The 25,547-nt window shown below is 39.2% G+C and overlaps 2 protein-coding genes across 5 annotated transcripts in view; one reads left to right on the plus strand and one right to left on the minus strand.

Moving 5' to 3' along the window:
* The window catches only part of PDZD8 (PDZ domain containing 8), a 64,396-nt gene extending 58,372 nt beyond the window's left edge, over nucleotides 1-6,024 (plus strand). The window contains exon 5 of the mRNA XM_009966679.3: nucleotides 1,245-6,024. Within this exon, the coding sequence (XP_009964981.3) occupies nucleotides 1,245-3,442 (2,198 nt within the window). The 3' untranslated portion in view covers nucleotides 3,443-6,024. The remainder of the gene's footprint in view (nucleotides 1-1,244) is intronic.
* A 1,031-nt stretch (nucleotides 6,025-7,055) lies between these two features.
* Nucleotides 7,056-25,547, minus strand: part of SLC18A2 (solute carrier family 18 member A2) — a 31,750-nt gene continuing 13,258 nt past the window's right edge. For all 4 annotated transcript variants that reach the window (XM_032988744.2, XM_032988742.2, XM_032988743.2 and 1 more), the window contains exons 6-16: nucleotides 23,687-23,779; nucleotides 23,164-23,253; nucleotides 23,011-23,054; nucleotides 22,875-22,935; nucleotides 17,579-17,674; nucleotides 13,975-14,053; nucleotides 13,677-13,728; nucleotides 13,163-13,226; nucleotides 11,945-12,064; nucleotides 11,255-11,388; nucleotides 7,056-8,629 (exon numbers count right to left, since the gene is read on the minus strand). In XM_032988744.2, coding sequence (XP_032844635.1) covers nucleotides 8,519-8,629; nucleotides 11,255-11,388; nucleotides 11,945-12,064; nucleotides 13,163-13,226; nucleotides 13,677-13,728; nucleotides 13,975-14,053; nucleotides 17,579-17,674; nucleotides 22,875-22,935; nucleotides 23,011-23,054; nucleotides 23,164-23,253; nucleotides 23,687-23,779 — 944 coding nt within the window. In that variant the 3' untranslated portion in view covers nucleotides 7,056-8,518. The remainder of the gene's footprint in view (nucleotides 8,630-11,254; nucleotides 11,389-11,944; nucleotides 12,065-13,162; nucleotides 13,227-13,676; nucleotides 13,729-13,974; nucleotides 14,054-17,578; nucleotides 17,675-22,874; nucleotides 22,936-23,010; nucleotides 23,055-23,163; nucleotides 23,254-23,686; nucleotides 23,780-25,547) is intronic.

A 25,547-nucleotide genomic window follows, 5' to 3' on the forward strand; every position in this document is an offset into this window, starting at 1 on the left:
AAAGTTGTTGATGTTTGTATACTGTCCAGGGATTTATAAAGGCCAAAAAGGAGTGGGAATATCACTGTATATTAATAACATTTTAGAAATAAGTTTAGGCACTACTGATAAAATAGAATGTAACCTGAAATCACTCTACAGGAAAAAAGGTAAAAGAAATTCTGTTAGGGTTATATTGTGAATTTGGAGATTATCTACATCATGTCCTTGGTAGAGAAAGAAATGCAGAAAGAACTGCATGATTGAGTGATATATAGTATGCCAGATATCCCTGCATGTGACAGCACACACATTTCTTCTCCAAACATTAGCCCTATATATAAGAGGTAAAGTAATTTTGTATTTGGTTCTGCTAAATCATTAAGATTCTATAGAAGAGTTAGTGTGGTAAAATACTATGAAGATAGAACTTTATACACTCATAAGATGAACTACTTAAGCTCCCTGCTAGCACAGTCACATTAATTTTTTAATTAATTTACAGACCAGAGCTTAACCACTACAATGGGTTATTGTGTTTAGGTACTGCCTAAATCACCATTGCATTGCTCCAGTGATTTAAAAGGGTTTTGAGTTGCTTCAAACAGGCAACTGATGATTGTTCTAGAACGAAGAAAAAAGTAATTTTTACTCCATGACTTTATTCGGACTGTGTGTTCATTAAGATATTTTAGCATGTGTGTAATTTGCTGCATCTTACCATAGGCTAAAGATACTCTCAAATTGCTCTGAAAGTTCTGATAAGGAAGATAATTCAGTTCACTGCAGAGCCACACTAAGAATGTAGCATCGTGCCTACATTGTGTTAACATATTGAACTATTTTCTTTGTTAGCCTGCTTCTCTTTTAATTATAACCGTATGTAAAGATATCCATCTCTTTTGAATCCTTTGTTAAATGTCTTCCTCTGAAAAGTCCAAACTTACAGTCAGACCAGGGTTAAAAATTTTAGCATATAAAATCAATGTTACTCTTTAAGATTACATCATTAATAACAAACAGCAAACTGGAGTATATACATTAGTATCTTTTCCAGCTCCTGAAGTGATATATTTGTATGAATAAAATGGAAAAGATCCATCTGTTACATTTCAATTAAGCTCTTCTGTCATAATTGACTTCCTCTGTTAGTGAGCAACAGTATTATTACCACTGTTAAAGATCTAAATGTTTGTTGACTGTTTTTTTGGCCATTTAGATTGTTATCATAATTACAATTTAACAATTTTGTCTTTTTTTAATAGGTGTTAAAATCACATCAACTGTCCAAGTGTTGAAGCTTATTAGACAGGCTGGGGACAGAGTTTTAGTCTTTTATGAAAGGCCTGTTGGATATAATCAGCATGGCTCAGCACTGCAGGATGGATTTGGACAATTGGAAGACACTGCTTTCTTAACACAGCCTGAAGATGACCAAGCTAGTTTATCAGCTGATGTTGATAGCAGAGATTTTGATTCAGAATTTGAGGACTTAGCTTGTGAATCCCCTGACCAAAAAGAAGATCTGCCAACAACTCTGAGTCCCAAACGTTCAGTAGTAATACTTGCTGCTAAACCACTTGGAACTATATCTCCAATTCTGAATCGAAAACTACATTTAGGAAGTTATCAGACAGCATCAAAAACGCAACAAAAAGATGGAGCTAAAGTGGCAACACCCAAAGCTATTGAGGGTCCAGATGCATCACAGCAATCAGGTAAACAGTCACAAGGATCTGGTACTAAGCCGCCTGTGCCACCTAGGCCACAAAGTAAGACTATTTTACCTACTAGTGAAACTCAAAATCTGTTAGAAACTGGAGGTGTATCTTCTGAAAAAACAGAGAGGCCACCTCCGCCTACAAATAATGGAGATAAATGTACAGAGAAGGTAGTAAAGAATAATGATCAAATAGAAGACCCAACATTATCAAAAGTAATAACAGCACCAAAACAAGATACGTTAAAAGATGGACTTCCAGAAAATGCACGTAGTTATAAAGACAGTGGAGATGATCATCAAACATGGGAATCACCAGAAATTCCTTATAAAATCCGCCAAGGCCGATGGCCAAGGACAAGAACATCCTCCTGTGTATTTGAAGTAGAAGGATACCATAAGTACCTTAATGTTGCACTGTGGTGCAGAGACCCTTTCAAAGCAGGTGGTTTCATCTGCTTAGGATATGCAAGCATAAAACTTGAAGAAATTGCTTTAGATTGTATAGCTACATCCTCAATGGAATATATTAGAACCTTTAAACTGGATGCTCCTACACCTAAAGCAGCAGTCACTAGAACAGCATTGCGGAATTTGACAACCCATAAGGGATTCAATGAAAAGTTTTGTTATGGCGATGTAACTTTACACTTCAAATATCTAAAAGAAGGTGAAATAGATGATTCAAACTTTATCCTGGAGAAAGAAAAGGAATGTCACTTGGAAGAAGAAGCGCGTGCACTTCAGAAAGAGGATCCTTACTTGGGACAAATTGTTTTTACAGAGAACAAGCATAACTTTCAAGATACTCAGTTTCAGAACCCAACTTGGTGTGATTACTGCAAAAAGAAAGTATGGACTAAAGCGGCTTCACAGTGCATGCTCTGTGCTTACGTTTGCCATAAAAAATGTCAAGAAAAATGTTTAACTGAGACACCCTTTTGTGTAGGAGCTGAAAAGCGACTTGATCGAACTGTGGGAGGTTGTAGAGCAGAAGGACAGGAAGCTCCCCAAGCTGCACCATCTCGCGTTGATTCAGAATCTAAATCTGTTAACAGAACTTCAGGTTTGACCAGGCATATCATCAATACAAGCACCCGTTTGTTAAACCTTCGTCAAGTCCCCAAAGCTCGCCTTTCTGAGCAAGGAACAGAGGTGGTAGAACCTTCGCCAAAGCACACCCCAAACACTTCTGATAATGAAAGTAGCGATACTGAAATCAGTGGACCAAGCAGTCCTTCAAAACGTGCAGCAGGTACTGGGATAAAGTTGGTCCGAAAGGAGGGCGGTCTAGATGACAGTGTCTTCATTGCTGTTAAAGAAATTGGACGTGATCTCTACAGAAGTTTACCCACAGAGGAGCGTTTTCAGAAATTAGAATTTATGTTGGATAAGCTGCAGAATGAAATAGACCAGGAGCTGGAAAATAATAATTCACTTGTTAAAGAAGAAAAAGAGACAACTGATGCCAGGAAAAAAGCCTTGATTTCTGCTGCGCTGGCTAAGTCGGGTGAAAGACTGCAGGCCCTCACACTGCTGATGATCCACTACAGAGCTGGCATTGAGGATATAGAGTCTCTGGAGAACATGTCGTTAGAGCGGCAGTCCAAAAGAGTGACTAAAGATTCAGAGGAACCCAATATGGCAGAAGAAATGGATAACGAAGATGTCAGTCTGATGGAGGCTCCAACATTCAACATGCTATCGGAAGAACAGGTTGATCCACCTCAATCAGTAAACTGATATTTACATAGTTAGCCTTTGAAGGAATGGACTTAAAGAATACTTTGCACTTCATTACAAACACACACAAATTAAATTAAAACACTGGTATAATGTACATGTCCTGCTTCTCCAGTTATTTACCTGTGTAAGAGTACAGCTAATAATGGTTCTTCTCCAGCTACAGCACCATCATTTTGTTGAACTGGCTGGTTAAAACTACATTTTGGGGTTTATATTGGAAATTTATTTTTAATAACTTATTTTTATTTTTTCTAATTATGTAACCTTACCATTTCACATTAATGTGTGTGGTGTCCTTAATGTATTATTTCCCACCCCCTTCCCTTCCTTTCCTTTCCCTTCCCTTTTTTTTTTTTTTTTGATCTAGTGTTATCAACAGGAAAGTGGCAGGATTTTCAAAATGTTTAGTTTGTATTGTATGATGAAAAAATTATAAGCTTGTTGCATGCCTAAGGTGATGACTGACACAGAAGTCACTGAGGGACCAGGCTTTAAAATATTGATCACAGTTTTATTGTATGTCTTCTAGGTAGTTGTATATTTTTTGCCAAACATATCATAAAAGCAGACAAAAGAGCTTTCATTTTGTCTGTTATTAATATTTACTAAAGTTATCATTGCATATCATTTGTTTTCCGTATTTTTGTTAAATGCAAGAACTTTTCATAGTTTGTAATTAACATGAAATATAGGAATGCTAGGCTAAAAAAAGACCTCCTTAGACTTTTGGGCTATTATATCCTGATTGAATAATACTAGATATCAAAGAACATACCAGTATCTCATAATAATTTAATTGGGAATATTTTTGAGATAAGAGGCTGGTGCCTTCTAGAACAAAATTATATGTTTAAGTGTTGTTGTATTATCTGATAATAATAATCTGATAAAGGAAAACTGTTCTTCACAAGAGTTGGAGGTTTCACTGCATTCTATGAAAAAGCATGTAATGATGGTTTAAGTAATTTAAAAAAAAACTATTTTGCTGCAGACTTTATCATTTCAGAAAGCTTAAGGTACAAAACAATTTACAAAATAGCTAAACATGTTCTCTCAACACTTGCGTAATCATATAGTGGTAGGTTGCATTCAGCTTGTCAGACAGAAGAGACAGGCTGAGCAGAAGGATCACCTTTGACAGAAAAATGTCCTATAGTGTATATAACATGTTTTGAGTCAAAATAAGTGAGTCAGTAGAGATGAGGGAGAATTTCAGCCAGCAGCTTTTGAAAAAAACTATCTGGTCTTGTGCTGTGTGTAAACTCTGGATCTTAGCATCACCTGGCTAAGGCCATTGTTCTTATTTATTTCCTGTAAACACGTCTGTTTCATCTTCTGCGTATAGAAATGCCATATAAAATATCATCTTTATTTTAGGTACTGTTAGGTACTGGTATCATTATCACTGGTATCACTGGTAGTAGAAAAAAAAAAATACCGTTGTGGAAATGGAGGTGAATCTAAGATGGTAAAATAACTGATTTAAATTTTCAGGCATTTTATATTGTACTTCTCCATTAAATTTGCTTCTCAGTTTATTTTGTGATGGAAAAATTTAAGAAGCAATGGTTTTCACAGATGGAAAAGCATACCTGTACTTCTAAACAAAATGGTTACTTCCACTCATGCAACTACTTGCACTTTTTTGTGAGTTCGGGGCAGTTGATACTTATTTAGTTGATGTATGGAAAACACTATCCATGCTAAAATAGGCATGTGACATACTTCTGAAATTAAGCTTCAGCAAATAATCGCACAAAATTAGCTTCCCTTATTGACTAAAAGTTATTTAACCTATACTTGCTTGAGATGCGTATTAAGACTTCCCCACTCCATTTTCTCGGTGGCTTACTATTGGTGGTGATCTGCATTCAATCTCCATCAGTGTTTGCTCTTATGGACTACTGTAGAGGTTTTCAAATATATCCAAGTACTTCATTTAAGCCCTGGTACACATGAAGGAGCTGTGAAAACAATGCAAATACTGATTTCAAAAACACATTAATGGTTTTAAATTGACTTGTGTAATACAGTGAATAAGAAAAGCTGGATACAGTTTTCCTCGGATAGCATTGCTAATGATGATTGTAAGAGATAAATTAAACGTAGTGCAATATTTTTAAATATACCGAATGGGAAAAGGGCAAAATAGTTGTATTTTAGTGATAAGAAGGAAAACATAAATCCCTGTCTGGCATTAATCACAATAAACAGTGAATCTCAAGGGGAAAATTGTAATACTACATTCCTGATGTAATCTTTGCTTCATGCTTGACTGTAAATAGCTGAAAATAAAGAATACCACAGAAAACAAGAATATCTTGACTTAATGATACCTGAATAGGAGGCAGCTGCACACATTTGCAGAAGATCTGCCTGATATGATTTTGTTGGCTATTATTTTATCACGAGAATAAGCTTTAATAAAATAGTTTTGCTAAATTACCAACTTTTGTGTTAATATTTTTTAAACAATTGTATTGCAGTAGTTTATCATCTAAAGCCATTACTTAAAGGAAAGATCTTTGGGAGAAACCCACACATTTTTCATTAAATAAAACTACTGATTGCTGGATTAATGGGGCTTTTATGCATTCTTTCTATTTGCATATGCATTTGTTTTTATTCTGCACAGTTGAATAGTAGACATAGACTTCTTTCAAAATGGTAATTTCTGTAGCTAGAGCATCTTACATTATAATCTTCTAAAACGCTAAGGATATTTGTGGGGGCTTTTTAAGACCTCCAAGCACTACACAAGTAGTAACTGAATGGCAGCACTGGTGCTAGTGACTACCAGCAGAGTTACATTAAGGGAAAAAATTGTCCAAGAAAAATTCTTCTGACTTGCCCTGTCCTTCAGGAAATGTTGCTGGATAGTAGCTAAACAAATCCTTACTGTTTACTAGCTCATTTCTATCTAAGCAGTTTTTCCTTGTTTTTTTTTTTTTCCTTCCAATTTGTAATAAAACATTTACAGAAATTTACAAGTACAGGGGAGGACTAAGCAGTAGAAGCAAGTGAACTAAGTAACTTTATCACACTTAAATTGACACAGATCAAAATGCACAAAATATGACAGAACCCAGATTATTCCAAGACAGAATGGGGGTGTTTTGTTTATTTTCTGAGACTAAAGTTACTTCCTCACTGTCAGCAAAAAGGGTTTGATTACTTATTCCTCCAAAAGTCCAGAATGTAGAACAACTGCTAAATATCTGGGATTTGGGGGAAAAGGTAGTGTAGAATACCCAAAGGTGGGTGCCTGCGTGGCTCCTGATCCTGTCTTCCTCTAACTTGGGGTGGACCAGGAGCAGAGCAAGAGCCCAGTGTGGGTCTACTGGGCAAACGGTGGTAAGATGCTGGTCTGGGAGGCCCCAGGAGAAACCTGTCTCCATCTGCAGAAGAGGAACATGGTCAATTAATCTGTCCTTGGGCCTCCTCGTTTTGTGTTGCAGGTTCATGTGAACTCCTCCTTAATTTTGATGTGCTCAAAAGGACAGAATCAAGCTACAAAGTAAGCTGTTCTTTCTTAAAAACATTTTACCTCACCCCCCCGCCCCTGTATACAGTAAAACTCAATGCATAAGGCAAATAATGAAGGGGTTTCTTTCTTTTTTAATTATTTTCACTTTATTACAATAGATCATGAAGTTCCTTATTTTAATGTGGTCTGAATGCATAATTGTTGACAACGCAATACTTGGAAGTTTGATCCACTATATTTTTTCATATTTTCTGACCATAGTATATACGCTTTACAAAACTATATGTAAACATAGTATCTATACTGTAGTACATAAAACATCTGCAATTACATGAAAGAAGGCACATAAAGATTTTAATTTTACAAATGAAAAGATACACCATGGTTGATAAGGACACTGGGACTGTTTTAAAATGCTTTCTTTCAAAGTCTGATTTTTCTCAGTGCAGATAGGGACTGCCCAATACAGTGTTTCACCTGTATTAGACTGTGTGATCAAATGTTAAGAGAATGGCAACAACTGGTCATTTTTTTCATCACTTTTAGCAAAGTTGGTATTTTAACTAATTTTAAAAAATAATAATTTCTAGGTGTTTATGCAAATGCATGTAAAGTAGTTTTTTGTTTGAACTGCTTAAGTTATCAGCTTAGTGCCAGTACACGCTAAGACCTAGTACTGTAATACTGCAGCTTTTCTTAATGTGTCACTTAAGATGCAGCTAAAATGAAATTGAGATGTCAAAAATAAAAGATTCAAAAGATAGAAATATAAAAAGTATCTTCATGCTGTTCTTACTCCCTTTAAGGGAAAAGAACAGTGCACATTCATAGCTACTTGTTTACCTGGTGTTGTGTTTTTTCAGGGCTTCATATTGCACAACTGGTTAATTATTTAAAAATTCATTAAATAGTACTGACTAATAGCAATGAACTCATCTGTTTAAAATAGTTTTCCCCAACCTTCCATGACTAGTTCAAGGAGAGCTCATTTTTTAAATTGGCAAAGATGTACCTTTTATTTTACTAACGTACCACCTAAAGTTAATCGAAAAAATTATAGCAATGTCCATGCTCTGAATTCCACCCCTCAGCTTTCCTCAGTGTACTTACAAGGGTAGAATTTAAAAGGATGCAAATTGGATAAGTTTTCTTTGAGTTTTGCCTTTTTTTTTTCCCCCATTTCCATCAGATAAGAAAGACCCAAGCTCTTGACAGTAACTCATGACTCCAAACAAAATACAAAATATTGTATGTCAATGAGTTGACTTCAGAAAACAAAGTTAAAAGACATGTTTATACAGATTTATACTACACATTTAATAAAAAATATAGTGTAATATTCAATAAAATTAAATACACAAAATAAAGAGTAACACTATACAAATCCTCTATAAAAGCTTTCCCTCCCACTTATAAGGCGGTTGGCAGTCTGCTTTATAACCATGGGTGATGAATAATATGCCTTTGGATTTTTTTGACCATTTCACTATTAAATGTACGGTACAACTAAAACCTATTTCTGGATGAGACGTTTCACATGAAACACTGCATTTTCTACACCAAAATAAGTTACATGGCTTTTCATATTATTCATCGCTTTCATATTCTTCTTCCTCATCACCTATGGGGTAGGACTGGATGTTGTTCTGGGTATACATTTTTGTTTTCACAGGACAGTTGTGATCCATGAGTATTGCCTAAAAGAAAACAGAGTGAATATTAGTGTTTCTGCTTAGCATCCAGAGGCCTGTGGCTGACTCCAGCACAGCCAGCCGGCTGCATCCCCGCCCAGGGATGCGCCCCTCCTCCTTGCCAGTAGAACCCAGACTGATTTGGGTTAGAGTAAACCAAGGCCATAGGTCTGGGTGAGGCAGGATCTTGGCCCTAACAACACCACCAGCAACTTTCTGTTGCCTTGCTGGAACCAGCATTTCAGTCCATGTATTAAACTGAAATACACCAACCTGCTCTCTCGTTACAGTAATTTATGTCTCCTATATTTAATCTCCATCTGTTAGAAGCTGGATGAACAAGCAAGAGGAGTCCTGCTGCCTCAGGCTGAGTCTCCTTTACCAGCTTTTCTTCCCCCCCCCCCCACTTTCTGTGGAGCTCCAGAACAGCATAACCGGGCTCTGCTGAGAGTGGTGGCCCAAATATTGTGACTTGACACCCATGGCGAGCTAAAAGGCATGATCATAGTTAGGGACCAGCTACAATATTACATTCTTTGGGATAAATTTTCCTAGGACAATCAGAGTCTGTACTTGGAGCAGTTGTGTTGCATATTTCATGTTGAATATGATTAAGTTTGGCTTTTAATTTATGCAAAGACCACCAAGTAGGGACCCTCTGTTTGACCCTTTTTAAACCCCGAAGAAATAACACATCAGTTCATCGACACAAGCCACTTTGGAAACAGGACTCTCTTTGCAGATACTGGGGGGTGTTTAAGAGATTCTGGTCCTTCGGTGATTACTGTGTTAGAAGTGAAACCCTGTCAGTGACAGGGAAGTACACAATAAACTTCCCATCTGCAGCAATGAACAGCTGCTTTTTTTTTTTTTTTTTTTCTTTATTCTTCTTTCTGTTCCTCAGCCTTAGTCAACGCAAAAAATAAATAAGTTAAAAAAAAAAAAAAATCAGTGTACTCTGCAAAGGTCATGACAAGGGATTAACTGGAATCTCTGGGATTCTACAGTCCAAATATCTGTAAAGTGAAAGGTCTCTGGCCTCATGTACACCACTATTTCAGCAAGATTCATTTGCCCACTTTCCGTTCTGCTCATGCTGGTATAAAGTATGAGCAGAGTAAGCAGCAGGTTCTGTCCTTATCTTGCAGAGATGTGACACTGCATAGTCAAACCCTGGCCATGCAAAATTACATTTTCCTTTGACCCAAATAAACAGCTAGCAACTATATTTTGGGCCCAAGTCAACCTTACTCGGTACGAGCAAGGGTGCAGCACTGGGTGGGCTAGTCCTACAGCTGGTGACAGATGTTGCAGTAAAGATTGGTACTGGTTTTCCAGCATTTTCCCAGCCCTGGAGTCACAAGAGGGATTGTTCTGCCTACTGTCTGCACTGCCCTGTAATGCCTTTGGGAGCATCCCACCTTCTGGCTGAACAGACAAAACCTAGTGAGCAAAGCAATGGATACCCCCCTGCAGTAAAAGGGCTTTTGTACCTGATCTATAGATAAATCTATAGGAACAGCAAGTCTTGCAACAGGAGAGTAGCGAAGCAGATAAAGGACATTATATGAAAGGGCAAAATGAGCTTCAGAAACAGGAAAGGAAGGGAGAGAGGAGAACAGTATAGGAAGGGAATTGAAGGAAATGAACTACCAAAACAGGAATCCTTTTTTTTTTTTTTGAAGGGGTGGGAGGTGGGGCAGGCTGGAGGTGATGGGCTAAGTGAACAGTCAGCAATAGGAATGAAGGAATTCAATGTTCCTGCAGGCACATTCATGGGTGTCCTGGGGAAGAACTCACGGAATAAGCAGGGGAACTCCACACTCCAGGTCTTGTGAAAAGTAGACTTTTACATTTACTCAGCAAATGTGAACATCAGTGGGGAAAAAGTTTGGTAAAAGGTGTTAATCACAGCGTCACTTTTGACTTAGGTCTCTTAGCCCCTAATTTTAGGGATGTATCACAACATGTTCACCTGCTCTGGGTCTCATTCCTAGATACCCCCTGTGGGCTGCAGGGACCGGGTAAGTTGTTGATTTGGCCAAGCATCATCATCCTTACACACCATACAGTGGCTGGGGAGCACTGACTGCTCTAGAAAACTAAGTCATTGGCAAAGTTACATTTAAAAAAAAAAGTCAGGATAAAACCTGTGGTACAGATAGAATAAGAGAATCCATTGATTTGTAAGGACAGGTGATCTGTATGCAAGGAGGAGGAAGAAAAAATATACTGTAGAGGGCCATGGAAAAAAAACAGGGTGAGGCACAGAAAGGAATAAAACAAAATTGGTCAACACAGTTCTGACACTTCAAGGAAAACTAAAATGCCTTTGATACTGACTCACCATAGCATATGCTGTTGCAGATGAATGTCTCTGCTGGACCCTGCTTTGTGATAATTAAATTTGTGACTTTGTAACATGTAACTAATAAAAACCTTTTATTTATACATCTTGGATATGAAAAGAAAGGGGAGTTCATTCCAAAGATGATGTATGAGTGTGCAATAACCTGTGCTGGTCCTATTTTGAGGAAGTTAGAGGCAAAGATTCAGAGATAAGTTATCGTTTGTTTCACTGGGGGAAAAAAAAAAAAAAAAAAAGAAAGAAAGAAACTATGTTATGCTTACCATTTTCTCCTCTTTGGCAGGTGGACTTCGAAGGAAGAAGCACAGGGGAGCGAAGAGGATATCCACAATCCCTATAATTGTCATGAGCCATGGAAATCCAATGGCCTTTGCAATGGCACCACCAGCAGAGGGACCTTGTATAGATAAAAACCCTTTCCTCAAGATTGCTCAGACACAGAATTTGCAGCAGTCACTTTAAACAACATTAATTTTATATACAAAACTCCTGCATTACAAATTGATTTGAGGAATGTAAAGACATGTTTGTAATTATAACATAAACCTTTCCTGGCTCCATACTCCACATTCATTGAAGAAATTAGAGATGCTTCTAGAGGCATCTGTATCATGCACTCAAGGAGGCAGGGGGCTCAGTGGGGAGTTACTCCCCTCACAGACTACTAGGAGCACAGCTGTGGTGTTGGTTTTAAATGTTCCAAGGCCACTTTCCTAGGGATATCCTATTTGTGTTCAGTGCCTGACACCTCCAAGCCTCTTACAGCTAATGAAGCTGAGCACAGCAGCACAGCAGAGGAGAGGAACAGATGCCAAACAATTCCCTCTGCTTTGATTTCTTGTAGAAAATAAAAACCCCTGCTCATAAAGCCTGCAGATGCCACTGGGATTTGTACCTGGCATCATAGCATATTCCCTTTTCTTAACTTACAGGCAGGAAAAGGCTGGACTTACCTATGGCGAAGCCCATGCAAAAGGCAACATCAGCTATCGCATACACGCTGCCATAGACTGATACGTGACGCAGATCTACGAGGTAGCCCATAATTGGCATCATGGAGGAGTCCACCATTCCTGATCATGAGGGAGGGAAATATATTTCAGAAAAATACTGCCCTTTTTTTTTTTTTAATGTCTTGGCCAACTATGTGCTAAAAAGGGATGCAAAAGCAACTGAAAGGATGCTTATTTTTAAGTAAGCGAAAGATTTGTGTAAAAATAAGACTGTATCATCCATGTTTTTCATGGTCTTTACCATGTCTGAGGTCACATATGGACATGTATAGACGTGTCCATGTGACACTTGCCAGAGGACAAGAGAGAGACGAATTTAGAGCGTTTCAACCACTTCCCAGCAACTGTGCATCGCAAAGGCTCCTATCTCACATTACCAACCCAGTAGCTTTCATTTAGAGGAAAGCTATTTTGTATGAATTTACACTTACCATAGGACTAAAAGATTGCATAGCCTCCAGTCAATCAAAATTATTACAGTGGTTTTAACATGTCTTTTAAGCCACATTTTCATTGCTAGCCAGAAACAGCACAAGGCAGCAGGCAAAACTGCTGAGATACTGGGGATTTGTATTTGTGTCTGTAACTTCTTTCCTAGCTACACATCCCTTATGCATGAAGATGCCCCAGAATATTTGCTGACCAGCCAAGCACTAAAAACCAAGCCATGGTCCCCACTCCAGCCTGTCTATGTGGTCCAGCATAAGCAGAGTTTACACATGTTACTTGGAGAAGAGTACCTCACATGGGCTTGGGAATTCTTATTTGATGAACAAAAATTTAAGCCTGTTTTTAATTTGTTCTATGAAAATGTCTACGTAAATTCATTTCCTCAACAGGGAAGACTGCGGGGTTTGGGCAATGCATGGCTTTATTTATGAAAACAATGTATGTATTCATGGACAGTTTAAAAGTTCTGTTTAGGTTGATGGAGCAATTGTGGACAGACTTCAGAACAGCAATCTAACAGCGGCCTGGTTCAAAGTCCCTGGGCACCATCCTCTAATCCTTCTTGCTCTACCTACCAGTTTAGGCCACAGCTCAGGCTTCACTACTGTCACATCAGAATGCCAACAAAACTAATTTTCCATGTAACTTCATATAAAATCATTTTTATATCACCAACAGACTCTAAGAAGTCATTGTAATTTTTCTTACCAATGGCAAATCCAACTCCAAAATTTGGTGCTATGAGCCCATAAATGTTTTTAGCAAATGGTACCTATAAAGGAAATTTCAGGCAGTTAATTATGTCACATTGCATATGCTAATAAGGTTAGTTTTCTCTTTCCAAGATAATTTCTTCAAGTAGTTATGGCATGCTTTGTACAGATGTAAGAGTTAGTTTGATCCTTGTTCTGGGTTATCGTTTCAGACAATTGTGCCATTAAACCACTGACACACTTACTATTATAAGCAAGAATAAACTGTTGAGTGACAGCTCAAAAAACAAGGATCATCCTGCTCCTTTCAGACCCATCCTTCCTTCAAGATAATTGAAGCACTGAGATTTGAAAGCTCTCAACGCTCTGATCTGGAACCTATTAACTACACATTGTTTAATAATGTATCATAAAGCAGAAACTTCAGCAAAATCTCATGGGGAAAGTACATATTTGAAGATGAACACGAACATTTAGATGGTTTGAAAGATGCATGATCATCTACTTACACATAAAATACTTATTCCCACGATTAGCATCCCGAGTAAAGCACAAAGCCACCTATCAAAGAAGAAACATCACTCAGAGATCGGTGATACCGAGATGTTAGAGCTGATCTTGAATGTTTCAAAGTCATGTCTGAAGTGCTGAATTATACAACTAAAGTAACAACGTGTTCAAAAAAGCTATTTTGCTACTATAGAACAAACTTTAATAATTTCCACTATCAATAAACTGCTCTGGGAATCACTGAAAATGGTACATGAACAGACTGGAAGATTATTAGTATTTTTAAATTAAGCATACCTTCCCATTTTGTGTGCGAGTATCCCAAACAGATTAGTCCCAATGAGATAAGAGATACTAGCTGGAAGAAAAGCAACGCCTGAAAAATATGAATGAGATGCTTTATCAGCAATGATTTTAGCGAAGTGTTAGAAGAAACTAATAAATTCCAGACACTGCAATTTTGACTTGAACTCATCTAATAGAGTCTTTGTGCATAGCCCCCCCCTCCAAAAATCAAATATCCGGTTTGTTACAGCCGTCTCATGAAATCTGAGGACATCAGCTATGAAATGCAGGAGTGATGTGACGCCTTTGAAAAGAGTTTTTCAGCATCAGCTAGAAGTGGTATGGGAGAGGGGACGGAACAACAAAGAGCAAAGAAGTTTATATGTAACTACCATAAGCTTTGGGAGAGGTCAATGAAAGCAACTCCTTCGCGGTTGCATGGCTTATGGAGCATATGCTGAGCACATGCAGCAAGGCCAGGGTGGTCAGGAGTGGGCGAATCCCTCCCTGGAGGAGCAGACAGCAGGACTGCTGCTGTGGCTTTGCAAGTCACAGTTCCCCCTCCAAGCCCATAAATGCTGCAAGGCCTCGTGTTCAGCCAAGTTTGTAATGATGCAATACGGTCCTTGGTCAATCAGCGACTTAAGCGAAGCATGTGTCAATAATGTAAAGGTGAAAAAAACCCTTGTAAACGTGACTTTGAAGTTATTTAGCCAATAGATTTATGGTAAAAGTTAATTTTATTAAAAAAAAAATCAGTTATTGGTTTAAATTTTTAAAGCTAATTATCTGTAATGACTCACAGATGAGGGCACCAGAGTAAATTCCCTCTGACCCTGATGGGAGGGTACCCAGACCCTCCCATCTCCCCCACATCCACTTGGAAAAATATAAAACATACTGTTGGGACCAGCAATTTCTTCTAGCTCTGAAGTTTCCACAGCAGCATCTGTATCTGGAGTAGATGCTGGCTGCATGGGGGCCAGAAATATCTCTGGTTTGAAAGCCAGTTACAGTCCATACTTGAGGATTCATCCTCTTCCTACATGTAAGTCACGGGACGGGACCCAGCCGGAGGGGAAATGTCGAAGGAAGAAATGTTAATGGAGAACATGGTGTGCCATTGCCTCGGCTGCCTGGAGGGCATCAGGGAGGACAGAGCAGGCATCTGAGAGAGCAGGGACTGCCCATGAGGAGAAGGCATTTTATGAAAAATATCTGAGAGGCAGAGGAACGGGGTGGCTGTGCCTAATGCTGGATCCTAGTGCAACGGTGTTGAAAGGTTCACGTGTCTTAGAAGAAATAACACACAGTATTTTTCTGATTTTCCTGTTAAATTTTGCATCTTAAGAAAAATAAAACTGGGAAACCTGACAAAACTGGGAAAGTCTGACAAATTAGTGCATGCCATGACAAGCCTTCCATTTGGTCACTGTTAAATCAGGTAATTCAGATTTAGAAAGCAGCCACAACATTACGGTACACAAACCATTTCCTTTAAGTGTATATGCTCCTCATCTTTCACCAAGGCAACATAGATTTTCTCATTTCCTGGCTATCCATCTTCCTTCCTATCTCTCTGATATTCATAAGAAAAAAATCAAGAGGTAATTTTTAGCATAGCAATATCCTGTGGTTAAAATCCATGAGAGTTACAATGGTGATACTGGGGAAATATTTCACCTGTGTAAACACAACTACTTTTGTACTGCTTGGATCTATCCTTTTATACCAAATGGTCACATACAGGAGACCTTGACAACTGTAAAAAAAAAAAAAAAAAAAAAAAATACTGCAAAGGTTTGTTAAATAAGACTTGCAGGTTGGTGTGTAAGCTGTGGTATACTGAAGCAGAACCATAATTTTCTAAATAAGCTTTATGCACAGTAACATTAATTGACCAAACCAAGGTTCTTTATACCTTCTTCAGATTGTGCTTCAAACAGTTGGATTTCCAAATTGCATAAGATAATAATTTGCTTAAAACCCTGCAGTTCAAGATATAATTTAAGAGGCTTAAAAACTTTAATTAACGCTGTCAAATCAGACAAAGTGTAATGGAGTCAATTACTTATATCATTAAGGGGTAAAATTAGTCTTAATTTAAAATGGATATTTTCCTTCTAGGAACCTCTATTCAACTAAGAGATTTGTAAATCTCATTTCTGTTGCACCAGTAATATGAAACTCTAGTGAGGAAGGTAGATAAGCAATCTTTCTTTTTCTTCATGAAGTTTAATATATCTAACTCTGTGTGTTTATTTTGCTATATTACAGGCTAGCAGTCATTACTGTGTTCAACCGTACTGCAGCACATTAAGAACTGTTACCTATAGCCACCCTGGATCTGGGTTGCATTAACTAGCACTAAGGTTTGTGCTTTCTATAAGGTGTAGGGACACCTACATTAACACAGAGTAGGGATATTAGTCAGATACTAGCCAACCACCGTGTTCATGAAGGATTTTTTTCTTTCAAATGTTACATATTGATATTAAAAAATTTTCTCAAGAAGTGTCGCAGTACAGAACACTTCATTAACTTTAGCAAATTTATGTTATGTTTGTAACAGTAACTCCCTCAAACTATTAAAAAGCTAAACATCGGTCAGATGGATACAGATGATCAGCCCTATGTGTTGTGGCACACAAGAGCCAGGCACTCCCCCACGCAAGATAATTCACATCAACATTCCTCACACAGTTGGACACTCACTGGAAGTTTGTCACCTTTTTTTTTTGGGGGGGGGGTGGGGTGGGGGGGAGGTGTTTTGTTTTGTTTTGGTTTTTTTTTGACCCTCCTGTTCACCTCAAGAGAAAGTAACTGCCTCAGTTTTATTTTCTAGTCTAACTTGATACATGGGACAAATTCCCAGTTTGCCTGGGGACACTGGTTTCCCACAACTATAACCTGTAGCAGGGACACAAGGTGGTCTAAGGCAGAGCTATCCCATTCAACAGAAAGCAATGGGAGAACTAAGTAACCACTGAAAGGGTGTCAAATCTATCAGATTCAAAGGAAAGTGCTCCACATGTCCTCGGTGTCCACATTTTAAGTAAAACCCATCCTTCTTCCACATATTACCAGGAGCAGCCCTGGAAGGAGTACGTGTTGGCATGAGCATGCTCTGCACCAAACATAGTGCATCTGCTGCAGATTTCTGTGGCTGCCTGCTCCTGGCAATTCAAATTAGGAACTGAGGATGGATTCCCTGGGAAAAAATCCAAATAAATTGTTTTGTCCTGCTGGGCTGGCTCTGTGGCTCAACAGGCATCTTGCAGCTGCCTCAGCCACTACTCGCTGCCAGATGCACTGCTGGGGCTCCCAAAGGAGTCAGGACAAGCACAGTGCCGTGGCTGCCTCCATCTATTTCTCCTGCCAGTGTGCATGTTGCCCCTTATTGGAGCCTCTATTACAATAGCATCAATCCACGACCTATTTTTCTTACAAACTGATGTTTGAAATTGTACAGGTATAACGTTGATAATTTAAAGATAGTAAAAAAAAAAAAAAAATTACTACCCTGAAGCATGTAAGGAAACCATCATTAACAGGACAAGAACTGAGACAGTAATTAGAAAAAATACAGCCATGAAAATAATATACTGTACTTTACCAAGTTGCCATTTTTTTGAACACATGGTCTCCATCATCCAGATGGGTAATGCTGGTTCAAGCATAGCAATCGCCATGTTTGCAAAGCAGATTGATCCTTAGAAAAGGGGGGAGGGGGGGGGAAGAAGAAAAAGTAATTACTTCTTTTGACTATGAACAAAAAACCATACAAAGAATGGATGCTTTTACAAAAAACTTTGTGTTTTTACAGTCCTAAGTGCCATGCACCAAATGTTGATTAATGTTAAATAGAACAGAATTTAAAATCACTGAAGACTAACTTTCTATATATTTCTATTCTCCTAGAAATTCTACATTAAAGGTTAAGCTGTTTTCATAACGTGAAAGTCTGCAGTGAGCTTGATGACATTTAGAAAGTTCACGAGGTCTGACTGTTGTACAAATGATGAGCTAAAACTACAATCTTTTGGTCTTTATCTAGTCTCCTGGGGCAAAAATGGAGCCCTGCTGTATAAGAGGCACAGGCTCTGACCCTATGCTTCCATCATCTGAGAATGAGATGTGGAGGTCTTGATCCTAAAAATACCATGAGACAACCACAGAGATGTCTATCCTCTACAAAAGGGGACTTTGTGTAGAGATCCTATAGCTAGCAGTCAGTAAGTCCATGCAACGAAGCATGGGTCTGGCTGAGCTTGCCCAGCCCTATGAATTTCAAATGCTTCCAAATCTCTTTTGAATTTCTGGACCTTTAGTCACCCAGGCGCAAAGGATAACAAGCAGTGGAAGTGCTGATTCAGTCTTGCCTGCCGGCTCAGCTCTGCCCTGTGCCACCACCTGCAGATCGAGACTCCAGTGGCTTTGTGTCAGGTTTGTCTTTCCTCAGCAGTGCACTTCAGCTTCAGTGCAGGGATTATTGAACCACATGGTATTTCTTTGGATTTAAGATGCCTTTCCCACTTACTGGAGAGATCCCAAGGCAGTCAAAGCATAATGCAGGGCAACGTCCCCTCTGCTAATCCCTTGCAAAATTACTTTCAAGGGAGTTTGGAAGTCACTAGAAGTGAAAACCTCAAACTTGTGTTCCCAATTTAATTCCTAATATTTATAATCTCTGAAATTTAGGAAAATATGGCTCTTACAGTAATTTACCATCCAAATTTTACTTTATTAAAAAAAAAAAAAAAAAGGTTAATGTGTCTGAGGCCAGAAAAATATTATTTCTCCTGGAACAAGCTTCTCATCATACAGTTCAAAACAAAATGAGCACTGATGTCATTCTTTGCTCAAACCTGTCAGAATATATTAGGTTGTGTATCTACAATTCCTAAAATGAACTTCCAGGCTAGCTGTCTCACTCCCTTCCTGAGGCAAGGAGCAACAGTTCAGCACTGCTTTACCCTACAGATGAAAGGTTAGATCTAAAGACAACCTTTCCACTCTGCTGCAAGCTCCCACTAGCATAGCATCTGTGAGGAGCCCCAGTTAAGCACCTCAGGGCTGCCCTCTTCCAAGCCAAAATCAGCCACGCTCAAGTGGCTTCCTTGATGCTGGAAAAACATTTCAGGCCACAAAAAGTGCAGGGCCATTGTAACAGAGATGGCTTAAATAGCAAATGTCTTATTCTACTCTTAAACTTCACACAGAAATGAGATACAGGTATGCACATGTGCATGAGTTGCATCTATTTCTCCTTAGGTCAGGAAACTTCACCAGAGCTTATTGAAGTAGTCAGGGACATGGTGACAAAGGTACTTCAAAGCTTGAGGATGTACCCCAAAAGAAAAGTGAGCGCCTGAGCTGGTACTCTGCAAAGTCAGGGCAAAGTCCAATAAAGAATCTGCTACCTTAGCAAAGCTTCCACAAAAGAAGATAAAATATTTTTTCCCCTCTGTCTTGCATGGAACTGACCTCTCTTTAGAGGGCCATTCTCAAAAGCATTAATACTACACTGTTTCTTCTTTAAATTAGATTAAACATCCTATGTTGGCCAGAAGGCATGAAATTGCAACCTTCCAGCTGGATCCCATCTCTGCAGCTGAGAACCCTCTTGGCTTTTGGCAGAGTACCCTAAACATCACTGGTATTTTTCCATGCAAAAGAAGGTATGCAGTGAAAAGTTGTCACACACCTTCTCAGGAACCCATGTGCTCATGATGACATCTGTCTCAACTCTGGGTTTTGGATGTGATATTTTAAACTAACTTGTCTGTCAACGCAATTTTGTCACTTGGTAGCACCTGAAGCCTGAAGTTTCTTTAATCCCCGTCAGCGAGGTCTGGCTGCGAGAATGCCATTGACTTTATTTACTGAGCTCCTACCAGCAGTGACAAAAAACATCAGTAACATTCCTTTTGCCTGGATCAGTGAGTACTGATGGCACTGACTTTGAAGCATCACCTCTGACACAATCCACATAGGAGGCAGAGTCTGTATTTGCTCACATTTCTTTTCTCCTGCAGAGGTTTTCATGTGAGTTTGCCATATCATCTGGTCCTGTCCCTCTGATGCCCACACCTTCATGACCTCCCCACCGTGACTGCTGAGTGAATGTTCAACAGGAATAGCCCCAGCACATCCTGAAAAAGCTATTGTTGGCACCAAAGGTGACCAGGCAGCAGGACTGGTCATAGGGACTGTGTTATACAGTGAGTGAATAAGAGCACTGGCCTCCTGTCTGTTGTGACAGTCACCATTATTAACTCACAGACAACATGGGTTATCAAGGGAAAAAGTCACACTTCCAGAAAGAGAGGATGCTTTAGTTCAATACACCTTGTGTTAAAGGGTAATACTGTGCTATAGATAAGCCAGATTGGTCAGAAAGTGCTTGTACTTTGTGAATACAAACAGTTATGACTCAAGTGTATGACGCACACTCAGGAGATTGAATCTGAATTTATACCATGAAATTAGTGTACCTAAATCAAGAGTGAAAAAACCACTTCAACTGCTAGTCCATTTGCAGCACACCTAAAACATCCTTGGTTTTTACTTGTGGCTAACAAGGCAGCCCATTTTTAAATGATGTAGTTAGCTGCCTTAAAAGCCATTGAAAGCCTCTAATCTCCCTGAGCAGTGCAAACCCAACAGGACTTTTAACCTTCCCCTCTCTAATCACTGTATCTGAAAATCATACAGTGTGGGACATTTACGTTCACAACATCCTTGTGAAGCAGAAGACATTACCCTGGTTTAGATATGGAGAAAGGTGGAATGATGCTTCGACTGATTGCCCCAAGGTGTCAGAGCACACAGTCAACTCTGCTGTCCCCACCAACCGCTCACCCACCCTTCCATGTTAGCATCAGAATCAGAAGTTCCCACCTTAGAAAATAAATCAAGGAAAATACCAAACTCCTTGAGGTAAGGGAGACCAAATGAAACTTTCAGACCCTTTTCACTGTAAAAAGAAACAACTTCTAAATGGAAGCAATTCACATTTAAACAGTATATTCCTGGTGCATCAAGAAATCTGCATTTGGACTGATGTGTACTGGTAGACCAGAAAAAATGCCGAATTTCTAGTTGGTATTTGACATTCAGCTCTGAAAAAAAAACAAATTTGGTCGGCAAAGGAAAAAAAAACACAGGGAGAATTGGCTGAAGTTAGAGAACATCAACAGCATCTGTACCGACAAAGTGCCGGGCAGTCTGTGTCCTGGGAGGCAGAGACACTGGGTGCTGTATTTAGTCCCTCCCGTGGGTTACCAGTGGGGTTTTCTCAGATCCTGGGCACTGATGATGTGTGGGAGCAGGACAGGTCACCCAGGGAAGTTGGAAAGAGCATGGGGGGATCAAAAAAGAGAGGGTCTTTATGTTTCTACCCCTCTGCACATCCTCCTTTTCCCTTCCTCTGGTCACACCTGGCTGCTACAGATTGAAGATGGAAAGGAGAAACAGGAGGCACTGGCTGTGCCTGCAGGCACACGCAGGGAAGCAAGAGGCAACAAGAGACAAGAGCCAGGGCAGTAAAGTAAGGTCTCTCTGACACACAGTGTCCTGATTCCAGGCTACTCAGCCCTGATTCTTCTCACTACTTTGCTGCCCGAAAACTGTTTGTGCAGCCCTGCTTTATAGAGCCCCAAAACATCAGCTGAAACAACTTCAGAGAAGAGAATAGGTGCAGAAATTGAATGCCATGCAAACGTGCTAGAAAATGGGAACAAAGTCCATCCATGCTCTTATCAGACATGGGCCTTGGTCAAAATAGGGGAATCCATGGTCATTAGTACCTTTTCTCTTCCTTGGTCAAGGCTAGTTTAGCAAGAACAGCTAAGTCTTAGTCAAGCAAAGTATGCCTTGAAGTCAGTCCCCTGGTCATATTTTGGCGTTTAAACCAAGTTCTGTCACAGATTAGACCTTAGCAGGGATGACATTATTCTCCAGAAATCTACTTAATATGCTAGATGAACCTCACCTTGCAGCACCTGCTTTAAACGCTGAAGGAGTCAAGGTACTATATTAGATGAATGATAGATCTGATCTCTTATGACAGGTACTGTCTTTGCTACTCTTTTCCTTCAAATACTTTTATTCTATGAAAAGGTATTTTAATGCTCCAATAATTTCTCAAGCAAAAGTGTCTCTATAACTTCAGTCACATCTCGACCAAGAGTCTACTCAAAGGATTAGGGTAATGGTCATTTCCTAAAACCAGCAAAAAACATTGAACCCAAAACATGCCTGGAAGAACCGCTTTCTTGGACAAACAGGTTAGGATTAAGGAACAAAACTGTAAAAATTACAGCCTCTTTTCAGATATTTTATGAACATGAAAAAGGGCCAGAGCTTAATTACAGACTTCAGATTAAACATTCAACAAAACACAATGCAAAAAGGCAAACTTCCCTTGAGACAGAAAGACTCATTAGACAAATGATACATGTTATAGCAAACACCATTCACCTCAGACCTTTTCTGACATATAACCCACACTCCAGAGACCAAACTCACTCCCTCTTCAAACAGAAACAAGGTTCAGTGTTATACCCTATGCCTGCCTGCAATGTGTTGGCAATCCCTCCCCTTCAAAAGCCTGGGTCCTATTCACTTGCCTCATTGAAGGTTTCATGGCCACATCTCACTGCCTTAGCAAGCAACCACAAGTCATCAGTGTCCTCTCAACTGAAAAGACATGTATATTTCAAACTTTCTGCCTATTATGTTTCTACTGGTATATTCATCCTGTATGACCATCAGGTTCTTTGAGCTTTATGTAAATGAAACCAACAAATGGCAATATTGTTAAACCAGCTCAGCTTGAGGCATTCCAGGATGCCAGGTATAACAGCAATGGTTGGTTTAAAATAATAATAAAAAAAAAAATCTGGTACCTGCTGCAATAATGATATACGGGTCCTTCAGAAGTGTCAGTAACGGTGTCCCCTTCTGACTCTGTGAAACAAAATCTTGGGATTAGGAAAGGCAAAGTGTCACCCATTGCCTAGGGTGTTTTGCCTTAATACTTACTTCTGCTTGTGCTCTGGATGGCTGCAGAACAAATAATTGAACAGCTGTGAAAAGAAATCAATACTGTAACATTTCTTCGAGAAGGGGGGTTAGATGGTAGTAATATGAAAGGGATGTGCTACATGGTGATATTGATGCTGCATATTTACTGACCTCCATCTAACAGGGCTAGTGCTGCCAGCACCAGGAAAGGAGAACTCTTCCCCACAAACTCATACATGACGCTCCCAAAAGGTGGGCCGACTGCCGGGGAGAAAGAAAGGACACAGTTGTGAAACCACATCTCTGACTGATCAAGCACCATCTAGCAAGTATTTGGGCATCCTGATACTGGCACTCAGTGACCAAATAGCTCAATTTAAAAAACAAACAAACAAAACTAAACACAGACCTCACTGACCATGACAATAACCATATTATTTACTCCCAAAAATACTTTTCCATGTAAACAAAACCCAAACACCTCAGAGATTATTGTGTGACACATGTATCCACATAAGAAATGCGCTTCTGTGGGAAAAACTATTCTTAACATGCACCACGAATCTAATCTGGAGACGGCACGATAACATTGCACTTGATTGGACTCTTCTGCTGCTTTCATAGATCACAAGTACAGGCTTTGGGGAAGGCTGGGGGTGGTTTCTCTTGCCAGCAGAGCCTCCATCTCACTGACCTAATACTCCCATAGCAAGGCCTCCTAGTGCAATTCCCATTGCGTTGCCTCTCTCTTCATCATCTGTATATACACTGGCAAGCATACCCATTCCTGAAATAAAATAATAAAAAACAAACAAACAAACAAACAAAACAACACAAAATTAGGCAGCCATGTGCTATAGTTTATGGTCATCATTTGCCAGCCCTATTAAGCATTATACAGACACGACAGCAGGTATCTCTCCAAATCTAAATACAAATGTATATTTATATCCCTTCCACATAGAATTCACCTTGAAGCAAAAAGGAGGTTTAGCAAACATAGATGTTCTATTATACAGTATGACTCAGGTAATTTAATGATGCCCTCATTTGCTAGATTCTTTGGTCCTGTCTTGTTCACAGAGCTTTTAGCTGATGCTTTTCAACTAGGTGAAACAAAGCTTTTGACAAGTACTTACTCTCTGTTATTTATACTCCAGGCACTTGACACAAAGGTCTGATGATCATTCTCAGCTGTAACTGTGGTCAGTGCTAACTGTGCTCTAGGCAGGAGGTATTATGCAGAGCTGATTACTTTGAAAATTAGTATTTTAAGTTCAGCATCCAAAATTAAAGGATTCTTTTGACCTTTATCTTCACATGCCTCACTTCTGCATTTGATGATGAGCCTTCATTTCACAAAAGGAAACATGAAGCCCAATTTATTTGTGTTTTCTGTGAAGCATTCAGACACTGTAGAGGTAAATGGTGCAGAAGAGTCCTCACAGAAATTAATAATTCTGTTTTCAAATCAAGGTTTAAGTAGGACTCAGTAAATAGGGTCCACAACTATACAGTAAGCCATAAAAAGAAAACAAAGTATCGCATGATTGATCATTAAGTGAATATCATCCATTATGTGCACCAAAAGAGCAAAGGTCCTGTGTGGATGAACATGCATAGAAAATTGTGGGTGACATCAAATTATTTGCATGAACAGTTGAAGAGCAAGTTAGAGAACAATATCAGAATTCACAACACATACATGAGACTTGGAGAAATATTCTGAAAAATAGGAGGCAATACAAAGAAGATAACACAAAGTTTTACACTTACGTAGGAATGATTACATTCACAAATGCGGAGTGTGGGCGTAAACAACTGATTGGCAGCAATATTACAGAAAACTTCCTTTGCCTGTGAGATACATGAAGTGACTCTTACTGCTGTTGGCCCTTGTAAGGAGCCAGAGCTTCTTCTGAGTGCTGAGTCTGGTTTTGGTGAAGTACAGAAAGAAACGTGAGGGTGACTGGAGACTATCCAGAGAAGAGTAATGAGGGTGAGCAAAGGCTTAGAAAAATATCTGTGAGGGACAACTGCAAGACTTTCAATTTAAAACCAGAGAGGGGAAAACAGATGTGAGATGTGATAATAGTCTTGCAATATGAAAAAGAGCCACAAAGATAAAGAAAAGAAACTGTTCTTCATGTTCTCTCAAGTATGGGAAGCAGAAATGGGTCTACTTAAGCACAAAGCCAGATCCTGGGGGCATTTCTGGAGGCTTCCAAGAACATGCCTGTCAAATATGCATGAGGAATGACAGATATAAAGCTGATCCTGCCTTCATGAAGGGGGTGGACTAGATGGTCTCTTGGTCTTTTCTGCTCTATTTTGAAGGTTGTCTGTGAAAAAAACCTCATGTACTCATCTAAAAGCTGTATCTCAAGATGCACACTTGCCCAATGACTGAGTTAAAGCTGAACAATAATTTTGATTCTGTCATGTCTTCTCTTCAGAAAGCTTGAGTTGCAACCTTAACTGGTACAAGGAGAAAAAGATCGATTTTATTGTCTCAGTCCCTCCTGCCTGTCTTTACCTTTCCCATCCCTGTCCTC

The sequence above is a fragment of the Tyto alba genome, unplaced genomic scaffold, assembly GCF_018691265.1.
Source record: "Tyto alba isolate M040663 unplaced genomic scaffold, T.alba_DEE_v4.0 Super-Scaffold_1, whole genome shotgun sequence".
NCBI classification, from domain to species: Eukaryota; Metazoa; Chordata; class Aves; order Strigiformes; family Tytonidae; genus Tyto; species Tyto alba.